This window comes from Ptychodera flava, chromosome 18 (genome assembly GCF_041260155.1).
Source record: "Ptychodera flava strain L36383 chromosome 18, AS_Pfla_20210202, whole genome shotgun sequence".
Lineage (NCBI taxonomy): Eukaryota > Metazoa > Hemichordata > Enteropneusta > Ptychoderidae > Ptychodera > Ptychodera flava.
Genome location: NC_091945.1, coordinates 39,086,640 through 39,102,918, shown reverse-complemented (window position 1 = coordinate 39,102,918; position 16,279 = coordinate 39,086,640). Strand labels below are relative to the sequence as shown.

The 16,279-nt window shown below is 37.8% G+C and overlaps 1 protein-coding gene across 3 annotated transcripts in view; it reads right to left on the bottom strand.

The window, feature by feature from the left end:
* The window catches only part of LOC139117744 (intermembrane lipid transfer protein VPS13A-like), a 445,282-nt gene that overhangs the window by 200,765 nt on the left and 228,238 nt on the right, over window positions 1-16,279 (bottom strand). For all 3 annotated transcript variants that reach the window (XM_070680994.1, XM_070680993.1, XM_070680995.1), the window contains 2 exons: window positions 1,238-1,392; window positions 834-957 (listed from right to left, as the gene is read on the bottom strand). In XM_070680994.1, the coding sequence (XP_070537095.1) occupies window positions 834-957; window positions 1,238-1,392 (279 nt within the window). The remainder of the gene's footprint in view (window positions 1-833; window positions 958-1,237; window positions 1,393-16,279) is intronic.

Below are 16,279 nucleotides of genomic sequence, written 5' to 3'. Positions count from 1 at the left end.
ATCGACCATCTATCAAACATCGATAGATAGATCCATCGATCTATCGATTGATCGATTTATTTATCGATATATTGCTCGACCTATTCATCTATCTATCTATCTATCTATCTATCTATCTATCTATCTATCTATCTATCTATCTATCTAATACTTATTTATTTATAAATCGATCGATCTATCGCTCCTAATGAAAAGCTTAATCAGATATTATCAGTTAATTGATATGTTATTGGTTGTTTTGATGCGGTATTGGTTGACTTTTCTACGTTATCAGTTGATTTAATCCGTTATTGGTTCATTGATACGTTATCGGTAAATTTGTTGATACGTTATCGGTTAGGTAAAATTACTACGTTATCGGTAAATTTTTACTACGTTATCGGTTAGAAAAAATTACTACGTTATCGGTTCGTTACTACGTTATCGGTTGATTTACTACGTTATCGGTAAATTTTTACTACGTTATCGGGTTTGCTACGTTATCGGTTAGTTACTACGTTATCGGTTGTAACTGTAAGCCCCTACGGCACCCCTTGAACATTATGTGTCTAATACTTATGCACAGAGAAAGTAAAGTTAAATTGCATACCATGATCAATGGGTTGTAAATCTTGTTGGAATAATTCTGATTTGCTGTTCCAGAGAAGAAGAGTTAGTTGATGAAAGATAACAGAAAATTCACCTATCTGATAATCAAGTTATGCTTCTGTGACAGCTTAAAGTCACTAGCAGACGACACAACACTGCAGCTACTCTTCAGGGTCTCAGTGGCTGACAGCTGAGTGAATAAAATAATCTTAAATTGAAACTTTTCTTCATTCAGAAGTACTTACTGTAAAATGATATGGAGCATTGCCTTCTTTCTCATGGTTACATTTAAATACTGGGTTGGGTTTTCTGGACTGCTTCAAGTTCCAAAGACTTTCCCAAGAAATTGCGGAGTCACAAAGTGCATACCTGTAAAAGCACATTGTGTGGCATAAGCATATCACAAACCATTTTCATGAGACATTACAATGTCAGAATTTGTTATTGGCTTTCAATGCCACAAGTATTTTTCATTGGTTTATTTAAGAAGGAAACCTTCTTGAAAGTGTCTGCTTGTCAGTCATGTTGAGTACAATATTGTCTTGTTAATTTGTTGAATATACAATCATTTATCTATGACAGAGTGATCAAACCAAATCAGGCCTTTGGAGTATGTCTTGTGAGAAATGAAAAATTGAAGGTATCTTACGGCATATCTACTGGTTTTGTATAGATGCTTTCTCCATGAGATTGAAGTAGTGGAACGGGTGCTATTCCCTTGGCTTCAACTTTGCCAAAATGTATCATTTGATTGTCAGTGCCAAAATATGCAAGTTCCATTGCATATGGCATGGCATTTGTTATCTGCAGATTGAAAAAAACAAGTGAATTAATAACTGTTATATTTTATTGGAAAGAATAAAATCAACTTATGTTTCAATTTTAAGGCAGGATCTTCATCAGGGTTTTGGGAGTGAGATATGCAACCACTCACTGGAACCAAACCTATTTTTGGATCAGGGACAAAATCTCCTGCAAGTTGCCCACAAAAAGTGCAACTTTAAGGAGGATCAAATTAGGGGATTTTACAGTGAATCTATAAAAATAGTGACAATGCCACTGTTCGCTCCCATATAGTTATCAAAACAAGCCAAAAATTGTATGAAACATGGACATACATACATACAGACAGACTGACATACACAGACAGGCACAGAGTGATGACATCGGCCCCTTAGTGTGCCTAAGCCCATGGAGAGTGATAAAGATATAACAAACAGCTGAATGTAATGATAAAAATAGTTAATATATAAATATAGGCCTTCAGGCAATCAGCCTGAGGGTGAATATTACTATGTTCAGACAGGGAAAAATTTTAAACGCTTCTGCAACACTATTTGTGATTTGCAAACACAGGGGATTAATAGCTTGAGTCCGCTTGCGTCCACATACACAAAATTAAGCCATTGTTTTGATGTTTAAGACGTCTTAATGCGCCCTCTTGAGTTCAAAAGGTGTGTATGGCCAAGCATTGTTTGTAACAAGATGGCTGAAATGGACGACGTCGTACTGGCTGTAAAGAATGTGAAAGAGGCTCCCCACCTAACTATCCAAAATGTTTTTTTTGTCGAGTTTGTCTTTTATTCGTTTCTAAAATGTGTTCGTACATTCTTATCCGATTGTTTGAGTTAATAAAATGTTTGTTTCGCCTCGCCATAAGCTTTTGCCACACAAACAAAACATTACCGTCTACACTAATCCAAACTTCCCTACAAATATCCGAGGCGAAACAAACATTTTTATTAACACAAACAATCGGATAAGAATGTAGGAACACATTTTTGAAACGAATCAAACACAAACTTAATGACTCAATCGAATATTTTTGTTCCCAATTAATAAATCATAGACAATCTCAATTCTCGGTTTATGGCAATTTTTGTCGACCGATAAAAGTCTTTTCATCTTCAATATTCCATTCTAATTTCACCTACGGTATATAATATCCTAACCTCCTGTGACTTTCCTTCTAAACGTTGATTTGCCTTGTGCACCAAAAGAGATGCTGTATTTTATGCCAAACGATGAAAAAATATGTGAAGAAATAACCATGTATCAGTCAGACGGCCATACCGATTGGGTCAGAGCAGAGTAGATCAAAACGCAAACGGGGAGTTATTATAGGAAAGGCGGTGACTTACTTTAAAGCTGAATAAAATGCTGTCTCTGGTTGTGTAAGTCTGTTGATCGAAATATATATTTTGTTCCCAGTTGATTAATCGTGGGGGATGGCAGTCTCGATCTCCCCTTTATGGTTCGATATTTACTGACTCGTTCCCTCTCATTTTTGTCAATCGATGAAAGCATTTTCGTCTTCCATATTCAATATTACTTTGACCGATGTTACATCCTGACCTATACTGTCATTAGTTTTGACCAACGTACAAAGACGTTGCCCATGCGTCCGGCTGATGAGATGTTTTGCAAAACGGTGAAGAAATATTTGAACACGTACGGCCATACTGTATGCATGGGGGCCCGGGAGACATCGATGTCAGTCTTTCCGGACTGTTTACATGTAGCTTAGGGGATATCAAAGGAGATGAATCAGTTAGTTGAATAAAACATAACTTTTCGGACTTATTTTATGTCAATTTTGTCAATGTCGGACTTTTGATTCGATTGAGAAACCAGAATCACCTACAGAGATGTCTGTATTAAACACGGACGCACAATTGGGAATAGTTTGTTGTGCTACTGTCGGTCTCAGTCGTGGTGTCTCTCCCATAAAATTTCGAAGCTATAGGTCTACACTTGTCGTTTCGATTCACAGGTAGCGGTATACCGATGACCAGATATTGTACCGTTCTTAAAACTAGTCTAAGCAATTTTACGACACTGCACTATTTGCCATCGTGTCTCCCCGTGAACCCCTGCTCGTTGCCAGCAGAATACTTTTTACAGTTCTGAACATCAGTGTACACTGTGTGTACAAGCCCTAAACCTAGTTTAATTCAATTATGGAAAGGTATTAAAGAATAAAGGGTCGTTACAGTTGCTAAAATTGCGAGAAAAACGGCACTTTTTACTCAAATAGAATAGTCCTATTCACAAGCGCTATTGTTTTAAATCACGTCCAGGGTGTGCTGTTGATTTTCATTCTTTCGTGCAATTTCATTCGTTTGAAGCAATTATCCTTTCATTTGACTGCTCTGTGGGACTCTTCTGAATATGTATTTTGGATAAAAAGAACTCTACAGTGAAAGACATAAACTTCGACGGTGATAGGTATACAATATCGGTTCGATGTGTGAAGATATACAGATTACAAGTTATTTTAGAAGTTCTCAAAACCAGTAAAAATAATTCTGCGCGCCACTTATTGATAATTTCTTCTTGTGAACGTCCTTGAATCCGTGACCGCGACCATTGTTTTCGAAGTGTTCGACGGTCGATGATCGGTAGATTAATGAAGATATATGTTACTGAACTATCGTGTGATTGTTTAATAGCATGGTTAGGTAACAGACGGTGTAGTCTGTAGAGGCGATACGGCGAAATTCCACGGCCCAAGGGAGCGTACATCGCATGGTTTCTTACAACGAACGAGCCGTCGGTTTCCATAGCTACTACGTGAAATCCGGCCTCACCGATGTCCCGGGCCGATGTCCCTGTCCTGATTCGGAGAACAACTTTCAAGCTGCGTGTTGAGGTTCAGATGTCCGATTTTTTCATATTCAAAAGGCTTATTGATTTACAGAGAACGCCCGTCTTGTTTTTAGCTTTAACTTAGCACATGATGGCAATTGAAAATTCAAAGCCAAATAGCCAGTGGGAAAAAAATAGACGACTTGCTCTCACCAGCGGTCGAGGTCGCAATGAAAAAAAAATCGAAGTCTCTGAAATCGGTATCATTGCTCTGCCATGTTTATTGTTGGTTGTACGGCCAGTTTAAAGTCACAGACTTTCTTCACGGTAAAATTCATATAATTGCCATACCGCGAAGTTCCCTGTGCATTTCAATATGTCTATTTGGAAGCAAAAGCGCCACGGACATTCGATCGATGGTGATGAACTTTCTCCAGGCCGTGACATGTCACCAGTTACGAACTTTACCGGTTTTCGATACGAAAGATGCAATATATTATCAGCGTTGTTCACGTTGTGTTTTGAGTTTGATATGGAATATAACAGGAAAACACTAACGATTAGAGTGACGATAGAGACCATGCCCGATACGGAAAAATTGACATCAACTACTTGCATTGAGCAGTGACCTGAAACTTCAGACTGATATATAAATGTCGACAATATAAAACATTGAAATGCCGGAGAGAGAGGGAGAGAGAGGTTTACGCTGTCGCGAACTGATTATACTCTTTTGGATATGACTTCGGTGTAGACGATACACAGACATCGAAAATGTACACCTACTTTCCAGAAATTCGACTAATCTTATAATAAAGAGTGGAACAAATCCAAAAGTGTTGGTTGAAGTAAATCTTCAGATGTTGGTTTTCTAAAGTTAGATAATACTTACAGAAATATGGTCGTCATAGTCTTCTTTTAAAAACTATTATCTTCAACACCACGTTTCTTATGATCGGTGATGTCATTTTTTATTATTTTAACAAACTTTCAATGCATCAAACGCTATAAGACTCTCTCATCTGCCTGTCAAGGAGTTACAATATATTTCCAAGGGCTGGCATACGATGTCAACTTACGTGTCGTCCGTCGAGCGGCCGGTGGCAGTGTCACTTTGATTTGATGTGACACCAACGTGCGTTTGAGGTTTTTTTGTTACCTAATTTGTCGACCTCACAAAATTTCAGTCCATGCTTTGAAGCAGTCTCAACATGGCAAACATGTCTAGCTTAAATTTCATCCTCGTCGTTCCAAATTAAATTCATTCGACCACTAAATTATTTCGGCAGTTTTAATTTCCTATTAATTCGACGTTTTTCAAATCGTAACTATTTTTTTTCTGGTCGAATTGATAGGGTTTTTGGTAGCAAGCTTATCTCTTCGTCGGACCAGTATACCGCGAGATGTAGTACTGTGTTCGGCAGCCATGGCGAAAGTGAATATTGTATATTGGTTGTTGTTTGTTTTATGTTACAAATACCTGTCGCGTGAGGGCGTTTGAAACGCTTCTGAAGCGGCTCAGTCTGTCCACACAGCGATTTGCGGATAGAGTTAATCCCTACAACGGCTCTGGTCGGGCCGACTAAACCGTCTCAAATCTGAAACGCTTCAGAACCACTTCGGAGTGTCCACACATAACTTTCTGTGTCAGTATTGGCCCAGAACCGTTTCAGAGACGTTTCAATGGCCTGTGTATGAACGGCATATATGTTACAGAAATTTGATTAGTTTCTTTACCTTTTCTACTTCTGTTATAATTTTAAGACAATCAATCTGCAAGGCAGTTTATGTATTTACAAATATGTTATCTTTTACAAGCACACAGCAAACTGTTCTTGATTTTTCATGAACAATACTTGACATAGATTGAAATACATAACATGCAACCAATGTTTACATTCTGCCTATACACCAGACACATAGAAAGATTTCAACATACAATTATTAACTCAGAAACCCTACAGGGAAAAGTAAACATTGTTTTTTTTTCCAGTACAACTGGTGCATCCACATTTGGAACAGCTTACAAACTTAACCAGTTACACAAGGATGATGATACAAGAGATAAAGTTAAGAAATTTAACTGTGGTGAACTTGACTATTCCTTTCAAATCCTTACCTAACTTGACATCTTAAGTTAATACACACTGCACGGTTAATTGCACGCAAAAAGACATTGGGGTGGACCATTTGATATCGGAAGAGGAAGGTGTCTGGAATATTGATGAGGTATATTAATCTCTTTTATCTGATCAATTGTACATTATTTTTTTCCCACTCTCCCACCTTTTCTTTTTGTCAAACCTTCTCTGGCTGATTTTTTTATTGACATTTGTTTGATATTTTTTTTAATCTGCCAGGACCACCCCAGTATATCAAATGGTTCACCCTTTTGTATTGACCATCTTTGCATGAGATATACAATGACCAGATGGCAGGAAGTGTGTCAACCATTTATAACCTTGATACTCATAAACATTGCAAAAATTTTGGAATACATTTGTTGGAAACAAAACCTGCTAAAATCACCTCAGCTATGTTTGCTAATGATTTTTTTACCACATTTCAAAACCAAATACAGTTTACCATATCAAATGCTTACTAAATCACCACATTATATAGTCTTAGTTCAAGTAGGTATAAAATTACCAAAAAAATACCGTCAAGGACACTATGTGCTCACATTCGGTTTGAATTGGTCCATTTGAGAAATATTTAAACCAGGAAAAACAAGAATGACAAAAGCAAATAAGGTCTCCAACTTAGGTACTGGAGGTCATCTTTAGGAACATGCATATCAACTTCTATAGCAATGGGAGAAGCAGATCCTAAATACATAAGCAAATGTCAACAACAAAAAACAGAGAGAAGGCTTGATAAAAAGAAAAGGTGGGAGTGGGCAAAAAATGCACAAGGGATCTGGTAAAAAAGTAATGCCACATCATCGATCTTCTAGACCCTACCCCCTCCTGAATATCAAATGTTCCACCCCTTGGTATTACATAAGACCAAATGACAGGAAGTACATTTACAACCTTGGAGATTTTTAATTAATGCCATGAGTGTTATCATTCTAATGTAAACAGCACTTAGTTAAGTTAGTTACAGATAGTGAAATGCCTTCCACTGTGGGTGGTGATTACAACATTTGGAATTATCCTGGATCCAAATTTCTCATCAGTTCTTGTATGTCTTACATAGAAAAGTTGCAAAAATTGGTCCAAAATGAAAAAAATCACCTCAACTTTGTTTTCAGGATCAAATTTTCCTACAAATTGGTACCAAATATGACAAAATTATGTTCACAGCCTTCAAAATTGTCTCACACCATATCCTGGGTTGGTGTAGGTTACAAACTGAGAAAAGTACCTAAAATATACAAATTTTGGGGTTTCCCAACACTTTGAGCAGAAAATTTATCTAATAACATCTTTCGGGACTTTATACCAAATTACAAAGCTATCGAACAAGTAATGCTGAGATAAAGTTTTCTTGACCAAAAATGACAATATTGTCTTAAAAATACAATTTTTTATATTTCCGGACAATTTCCTCATATCTAACTATTGTTATCTCTGTACGTCTGTGTACCAAATATAAAAGCTGTCTGTCCAGGGGTTTTAAAAAGGAAATACTGTCTAAGATTTTTTGACCAAAAATGACAAAATTGCTCCAAAATAGTAATTTTCCCAATTTTGTCATAATTTCAACAAATTAGAAGAGTAACACCCTTGCAAAGAGACAACCCAAATTTGAGAACGATTGGGCTGGCGGTTTCAGAGAAGAAGAATTTTTACTGAAAATGAGAAAAATCACAAAAAAATTCAGCAAAAATACAAAATTTAGGATATCTTCACAATATTCATAAAACTGTATGAGGTTCACCTAAGGTACTTGCACACAAATTTTCAAAGCAATCAAAAAAGCGGTTCTTGAGTTATTAATTCTTAACCATTTTCACATTTTGTAAGCTCATTTGCATAATTTTGGCAATGCAGACTTCATTTGAACAAAATCCCATCTACAGCCCAGGATGCATCCACACACCAAATAGCAAGCTGAAATGTGCAGCGGTTTGCGTGTTTTTGATGTTGACGGACATACTGTACGTACATACATACATACATACATACATACATACATACATACATACATACAGACGCCATCAACTTCAGCCTATACGATAAACTCACATTGGTAAAACCAAATGTGAGCTAAAAATCTTAAATACAATGAATGAAAGATATCCCTGTAAAATTGGCATTTGTGCAAAGGATTGATGCTACCTACCTACGCACAAAATATCAACACATTCTGCCAAAGGGTTCCTGAGTTGCAACATCTTCACAGATTTTCACTTTTTTGTATCTCATTTGCATATTTTTCACACAAACATCTTGATTTGAACAAATTCACATCTCCAACCTAGAATGCTCCTCAGTACCAAATATGAAGATTGTAGGTGTTGCGGATTTTGTGCTTTTGATCTTAATGGACATACATCCATACCTACATATAAGCAGACGCCCATTTTGCCACCTTATAAAAATACCTCCAATTTGCATACATACATATGCATATATGGGAGCTACAAACTGACAAAAGTTTGTCACTCAATAAAATTTCAGAATAATCACTAAGAAAAAATCCAGTTAAGAGTCACATAACCAAGATCTTTAAAAGGCAGTAATTAATTAAGTTCACAATTTGTCAAAAAAAGGGATAAGAAGTACAAAAATAGTGCCCAGACATGTGCTACTCTACAACTAATGATAAGCTAATCATGAAACATTTGTCATACAGCTGAATGAAAAAACAAAGGGATGAAAAATGTATCAACAGTTATTTTGTGAACAGACATTATTTAACAGAGTGTACCTAAGAATAAACAACAAATGATATTTTAGGGACCGTCTCGGATTGTCGCAGAAGTTCAAGAAACGAAATTTCTTCGTTTAGATCAAACCCCCTCCCCCCTCCCCCTAAACGAAACTTCAAAAGTGCGAAATGTTCATGTCTGCCTGAGACTACAATGTTGCATTTTGCTATAGCTACTAAAGACGTATGCCCCTTGCCACATTACAATTAAAGTAATCGATCAGATTTGAGTACTAACAGGGCACTTTACCTCATAAAAGTTTCATTCTATTTTATTTTCCCATTTTGAATCTCTTGTGCTGTTCTTTGTCTTTGTGAGCACGCAATTTGTACTTGGTAGGGGCGGTAAATAAGAGCGAGAAACTTTGACAAGGGAGCCCAGGCATGTTCAATCATATTAAAACGACTATGATCAGGTGCATTACAAGTGAGAATATTTTAAAAGACATCTAGTGGTTAGAGCAGATGCTTATAAATAGCACATTTAAAAAAATGATACTTTTGTCTTTGTATAAATTGATGAATGAAAGGTTTAGGATACAATATTACTATCGGTAAATTGTTTGTGGCACAAACGAGATGGAAACAGTTACAAAGTTGTTGGCACGAGTGTGCAGTTTTTCTTTAATTTAAAATAAACACACGGAAACTTGTGATCACAAAATAAAAGTGCGAAAGTGAAGTTCACTAATTGAATGGAGGTCAAACCCCCTCCCCCCCTAAACGAATGAATTTCGCTTTTTGAACTTCTGCGACAATCTGAGACGGTCCCTTACTTCAGAAAATCAGACTTTATAATTGTTCAGAGCAGACAATGGGCTTTTTTGCTTCATACCTGGAAAACAGAACTCAGTTGGTTTCTTTTAAAGGTCTGGTGAAATACCCATGTTGCAAAATCACAAAAATACAGTTAATGGTCTATAAAACAATCACATTCATTTCTGTTTTCGTTTAGCGCGCGTGATTATGAAATATGGCAAAAGAAAAATGCAATGTAGGGGTGTCCCCCAAGCCTCTCAAGTCGACTTTTTTCGGCTTTCTGAAGTTTGACTAACGCCGTATCTCATATGGAAGTAAAGTATTTCACACCTCCGTAAGCTCCCCATGGGCGGTAACTTCTAGGATTTCCGCTTACATGATCAGGACAGTGTCCTCCTTCACTATGGGAAGACGTTGTTCTTTTGGTGGCTGTGACAGTGGCAAGAACGTGAACGGCTCAACTGTAAACTTTTTCAAGTTCCCGTCAAATGTTGATGCTTGTCTCTTCTGGTTCTTACGATCGGCTGAGCCTGCCTCGCTACTTGCTACACAGAAGGTTGGGATCGCGATGCAAATCAGCTGCATGAATGATGAACACCAACACTGAACGTTGAGACTATCATTAAAACGAACAACAATACGGAACGTAGAGATCGCAGTACAAATCATGGAGGTAGAGTCCTCCATGATACAAATCAACAGCAACACGGAACGCGTCGTTGGGATGGCGATTAAAATGCAGAACAACCGGGAATACTGGACCACGAGGACCGCCATGCAAATCGACCGCAACATGGATCTAGACCGCAGTGCAAATCAACTGCAACACCGAACCTTGTGGCCTCGATTTAAATGCGTATATCTGCTATGTATAGCAAAAGTTTCCATTCTCACGAGCGAGCGTTCCTATACCTGCTGTACACTAGACAAAATGACGTCAAATTTATCGTGAGGGCTCGATTGCGTGTGCCTAAAGTTTCAATTCCCGCGAGAGCCATTTATGCCTGCTGTACACTAGACTAAATGACGTCAAGTTTCTCGCTAGACTTGGCTTGATTACAAATGCGTACGACGGAAAGAACGCAATAAATAAGGAAGTGGATACAGTTTTTGTGAATCGCCGAGACAAAAGCGCAGATCAACAAGAGACTGAAAAAAGTCACGTTTTTTCTTTATTTTGCCATATTTTTAAAACAAAAATCAGTTTCACCACAGTGACGAATTAGGATCGATTTTTTTTCACCACTTCTGATTTTGATTCACATTGGCGAACGTGGCGAATAGGCAGCGCGAACACTGTTTTGTTAGCAGATACTGGGCAGAGATAAGGCGGCGTGGGACCGCTATTCGATGTAAATGAACACACCTGTGATGTCACAGATGGCCAACCATGATCCAAGCTGAGGGCGTGACCTGAGTGTCGCAAAATGATCCTAATTCGTCACCACAGTGACGAATTAGGATCGCTTTTTTTTCACCACTTCTGATTTTGATTCACATTGGCGAACGTGGCGAATAGGCAGCGCGAACACTGTTTTGTTAGCAGATACTGGGCAGAGATAAGGCGGCGTGGGACCGCTATTCGATGTAAATGAACACACCTGTGATGTCACAGATGGCCAACCATGATCCAAGCTGAGGGCGTGACCTGAGTGTCGCAAAATGACCCGATGAAAGCCACACACAGAAATATAAAAAAAATTAACACTCGCACGTACTTTTAGGTTGCAATTCTGTTGCAAGTATAATAGTATTGCCCCCCCTGGAAGATATTCAGTCACAAGAACGGGATCATTTCACCAGACCTTTAAATGAACCCTGAGTGATACTCTTCCTGTCAGTACAGGTGTACCACAGGGATCTATTTCTGGGCCCGTTTTTCCTGCTTTTTATAAAAGACCTCCCTCTAGCTTCTGAAAATTCTGATATGTATATGTATGCTGATGACACAGCAGCTCAGGTGATTAGTCCCAACAAAAATGAAATTGAAACCACGTTGACCTGAGACATAAATCTGATCAATATAGTACAGTACCAGAATCACATAACTTGTAAACGCATTTTGCGGTAAGTGGCACACCTTGCAGTAACTGTGCGGTAGCATTGTTCTCTGCCGCAAGGCCTGCGGTATCTATTGTCTCATGCCCACTTCCCATTGTTTTATTGCTGCAAACACTGCGGCAACGCATTTGCGGGAACTCACTGATGCCTCAAAACTTGCGGCAACAGCAGTGCGGCAACACACTGACAACTCAAATGCTGCGGTAACACCTGGTTGCGATCGCATTCTATAATACTAAATGTTGAAACTTGTGCGTCAACTGAATGATTGACAGCTTCAAAATCACAGTTGAAGAAATTGCGACTCTGTACTACAAACCAAATATAATTTGAACTTCACGGAGAGGTCAACTGTAGGCCTACACAGCACGACAGGAAAGGTGATTGGGAGTCAACTTGGCATGCTATTCACAGTAATTGAGCACAAAATTGCCAAAATTGTAAAGGGAAATATAAATCATGTCTTTCTGTTTGGTATACAATACAATGAATAGCCTATCACTGTAAAATATTTATCTGGCTTGGTGGGCCGGGTGCGGTATGTTGCGAGTTTGAATCCGATCAATAATTTAATAAATTTCTTAAATAAAGATGACATCACTGATCTGAGACAGATGTGATGTCGAAGAGAAATTTATTCGATGATTGTGACCATCAGGTAAGTCACGGTCCGGTGGTAAGTTGATGCCACAACACATCGCAGGAGACATGTTTTCTATTTTTTCAATGCAAGAAGTGAATGCCGGTGAACTCAAAACTGATCACTGGTCTGTACCAGTCATTTCAACTTTTAGTGGTTGGTATAAGCTCAAATACAGTTTTAAAATTTCCACAAGTACTATCAACGACTGAAAATGCAGAATTTTTGTTGAAATAAAATTTCCTCGTTTTCACTCCTAAATTATTGTCAACCGATCATGACACCCATTCCATAGCTTCATGTTTATATCATGCGAGGAGGTGAAAAATGACCATGTACTCCCTTGTGACGGCGTCAAAGTGTATGGAGATAATCTAGGATTAGTGGTGTAAAGTCTTCAAAGACAGTAAATTGCGAACAATAATTCTACAGACGCATTTATTGCTCTTCCAATCGGTGAAACCACAGGCACCCATGCGCTACCTAATCTGCTAGATCGATCGTGAAACTAACAGGGAGTCTGTAAAAACAACTGGTCATCAGCGTAATGCACACCTCATCAACATGACTTTCCTATTTTCATCGTTTGTCCAAACTTTTGTCACTGTCATTTAACAATCTGTGGAGAGACTGTGCTCTAATACTATAGAAATATACCGCCATGGTAATATTTAGAACTGTCGTATCTCCTTATGTTTCCCCGTCAGACAAAGCCGTCTCTATGACAGTACGGTCATAAAAGTCCCCGCAACCTAGTATAGAAAGAATTGTAGTCTATACACAACTAAACAACGATGTGCGCTGTGGTATAGGCAGTAACCTATGTTTACGCTTGGAAATGCCCGATCGGACAGGTTTAGCAGTTTACGGTATCGAGACCATCTTGGTAACTATTGGAACTAGATATTTTGGAAATTTTACTCTAGGAATTTAATGTGAATAAATGGCCACTTTTCCCTGTATGCAATAGACCTTGGTGTTCCGTTAACGGCAATCGAGAGCTGGGTACATACTGAGTCAAAAAAAGAAAAGTCTTGGATTTTAAAATTCGCTTTTGTTTTCGCACAATGAGCCTTCAAAGCGTCAACTTGACGAGTTTTGCATAAATTATCAGCCCTTGTTCACGCTCGTCAAGCTGCAAGCTGTATCTCCACTTCCAGGATTTTTACCGGAAGTTAAACTGGCTCCCAGTCGCCTGGCTTTTCTCGGCAGCTAAGTTCCAAAAAGTTACGGTAACTGCATAGCTGGCCAAGCCAGGCGATCATCCCGCGATCTATCCCAACAGCCCTACCACTCAGTGCGACGGTCTATTGATATTTAATCCTTCAATTTTAATACTATATGTTTTGATATGCCCACAGACTTGGAGCCAGTCTAACTGGAAGTTTGAGAAACGGTCTTTCAAACTAAATATATTCATTACAGGTGAAAAATCTGGCGCCAGTATTGAAAAAGTTAGTGTTGCTTTAGTCGAATAACAATGTACATGACCCATATCTCCTTGTGATAACCCTACATCAGTTGAATTTTTTGGATTGTTTGTCTTTTTTCGAGATTAAATTCAAACTGTGATTTCTTAGAACTACGTTTTCTTTACCCCAGAATTGCATACGTTCTTTGAATTCGGGCCTGTAAATCCTGAAGATCTCTGCGTCGAATATCAACAATTTAAGCTAATGGTAAGCAGACTTAGAAATAATAGTTTAATGGCCGGTCTGTACGCTTCTTTAAACGATTATCGTGAACTCTTACCAAATATTGTGCAGTCAGCCGTGATTCCAGTCTCATCTGTCCCGTGTGAACGGGGGTTCAGTACCCAAAACACGATTAAAAACATCGAAACGTAGTTATCTGAGTGAAGATGCCGACAGTCGCGGTCAAGGGTTCAAGGACATTCACAAGGAGACATCCTCTTCGAGTCTGTCACGGATATTTTACTAGCTTTGAAAACTTACAAAAGCCAGTGTTCGAAATTCGTGTACATTGCAACCAGCCACCAGGGCAGGTAACTTGAAAAAAGTTGTAAAACAAACCCGGTCTGAGATAATTATACCTCGTAGATCCAATTTAGTAAACTTAAACATAGGGCCAAAGTCCCTGAAGCTACTATAGACATGGATACAAAATTAAGTATTTCCTGACTGTATGAAATTATCTCACTAAGGTCATCCTAGGGACTTGTAAACCAAATATTAAAGCTGTCTGACCAGCGGTTTTGAAAAAACAAGCGACTCAACAGTTGACAGAGTTTTGCTGTGTTATGTAGAAATAACCTTTTGTGACACATGTATTGATGGAGAAGGTGGATATCTTTGATAGCTCATTTCAGGATGGCCTGACCATTGAAAGTAAGTTCTGTTGAATAAAGTTGAGACTGTACTTACTCAGAGAAAGCACACAGAAGAGACAAATGTTTGAAACTTAAGAAGTTCAAGGTCATCAAAAGCATTATAAGGAATCATGTAACACTTTCATTGCACTGTTTACACAGATTGCATAATTGCTATAAATAGCACATGAGCAATCTTACAGCCCAGCTTTACCATAAAAACCCTATCACTTTGACCACTCTTTTAATTGACCACTCTATTTTTTTCCTCAAAAAGTAATTTTATTTTATCCTTACCAAGTCAACCATAAACGGAAATTAGAACTTTCTCTATCTCTATTTATTTGACCACCCCCTATCATGACAAACTATTATGAGCGATTTCTTTTAGATAACATACAGGGCACAATAAATGACGGTTCAGAATATGTCAAAGTTGGCATTCAGGAAAGTTGCCTTTACATGTTTTAATCCTCCGAGATGGTAAGCATTTCACTATGACCTGTCAAAAAAAGTTGAACTTTCTGATAAATCTACACTAAAATTATTTTGGCTTTGATGATTTCCTAATTAATTCAATTATTTAAAATCATATTAATTATTTTTTCTGGGTGAATTGATAGGGTTTATACAGTACAAGAATTAAATACAATGTAAGTCAAATTTTGACCAAAACTGACAAAAAAATTCCTTAAAAATACACATTTGCATATTCATCACAATTTGAACAAATCTAAGTTGGTTATCCCTAGGACCTGTATGCCAAACAACAATGCTGTCTGACCAGCGGTTAAGAAGAAGAAGATTTTTTACCAAAACGCTTTTTTTGGCATTAATTTGTCTATTTTCAACAATATCAAAAAATTAAAAAAACAGTTTCTCAAAATCATATTTTTAATCTACACCACAAATATCAAATCAGTAAGTACTGCGGTTCTCAAGATATTTGAGTGGACGGACGCCTCACAAACGGACATACATACATACATACATACATACATACATACATACAGACTGACGACGGACGCCGGACGGATACCTATCCCAATAGCTTCTATAGACTATAGTCTATAGTAGACTTAAAAACCATAAAACTAACAGTAACAGACACTGTGCTCTCCATTGATTTATGTTCTGTTAGAAAAATTACGAATTTAGGTTAAAAAAAATAAACAGTGAGCACCAAATAAATCCAAGTGAATGTTGCCCCGTCAATTTATTAAATTTTAAACCATGTGTCCTTTCTACTCAGGTCTTGAACAGGAGCGCTAGCGACAAGAAAATGAGAATCAACTTACATCTGAATAAAATATGTTTGAAAACCTACAACTTGCATTTTGTCCTTTACTTTTTTCACGATGTCAATAGTTTAACGTGATGGTACGCTAGTTTATATCTTATATCACGGGTTGCGGGATTGTGGTTATACGAATCTG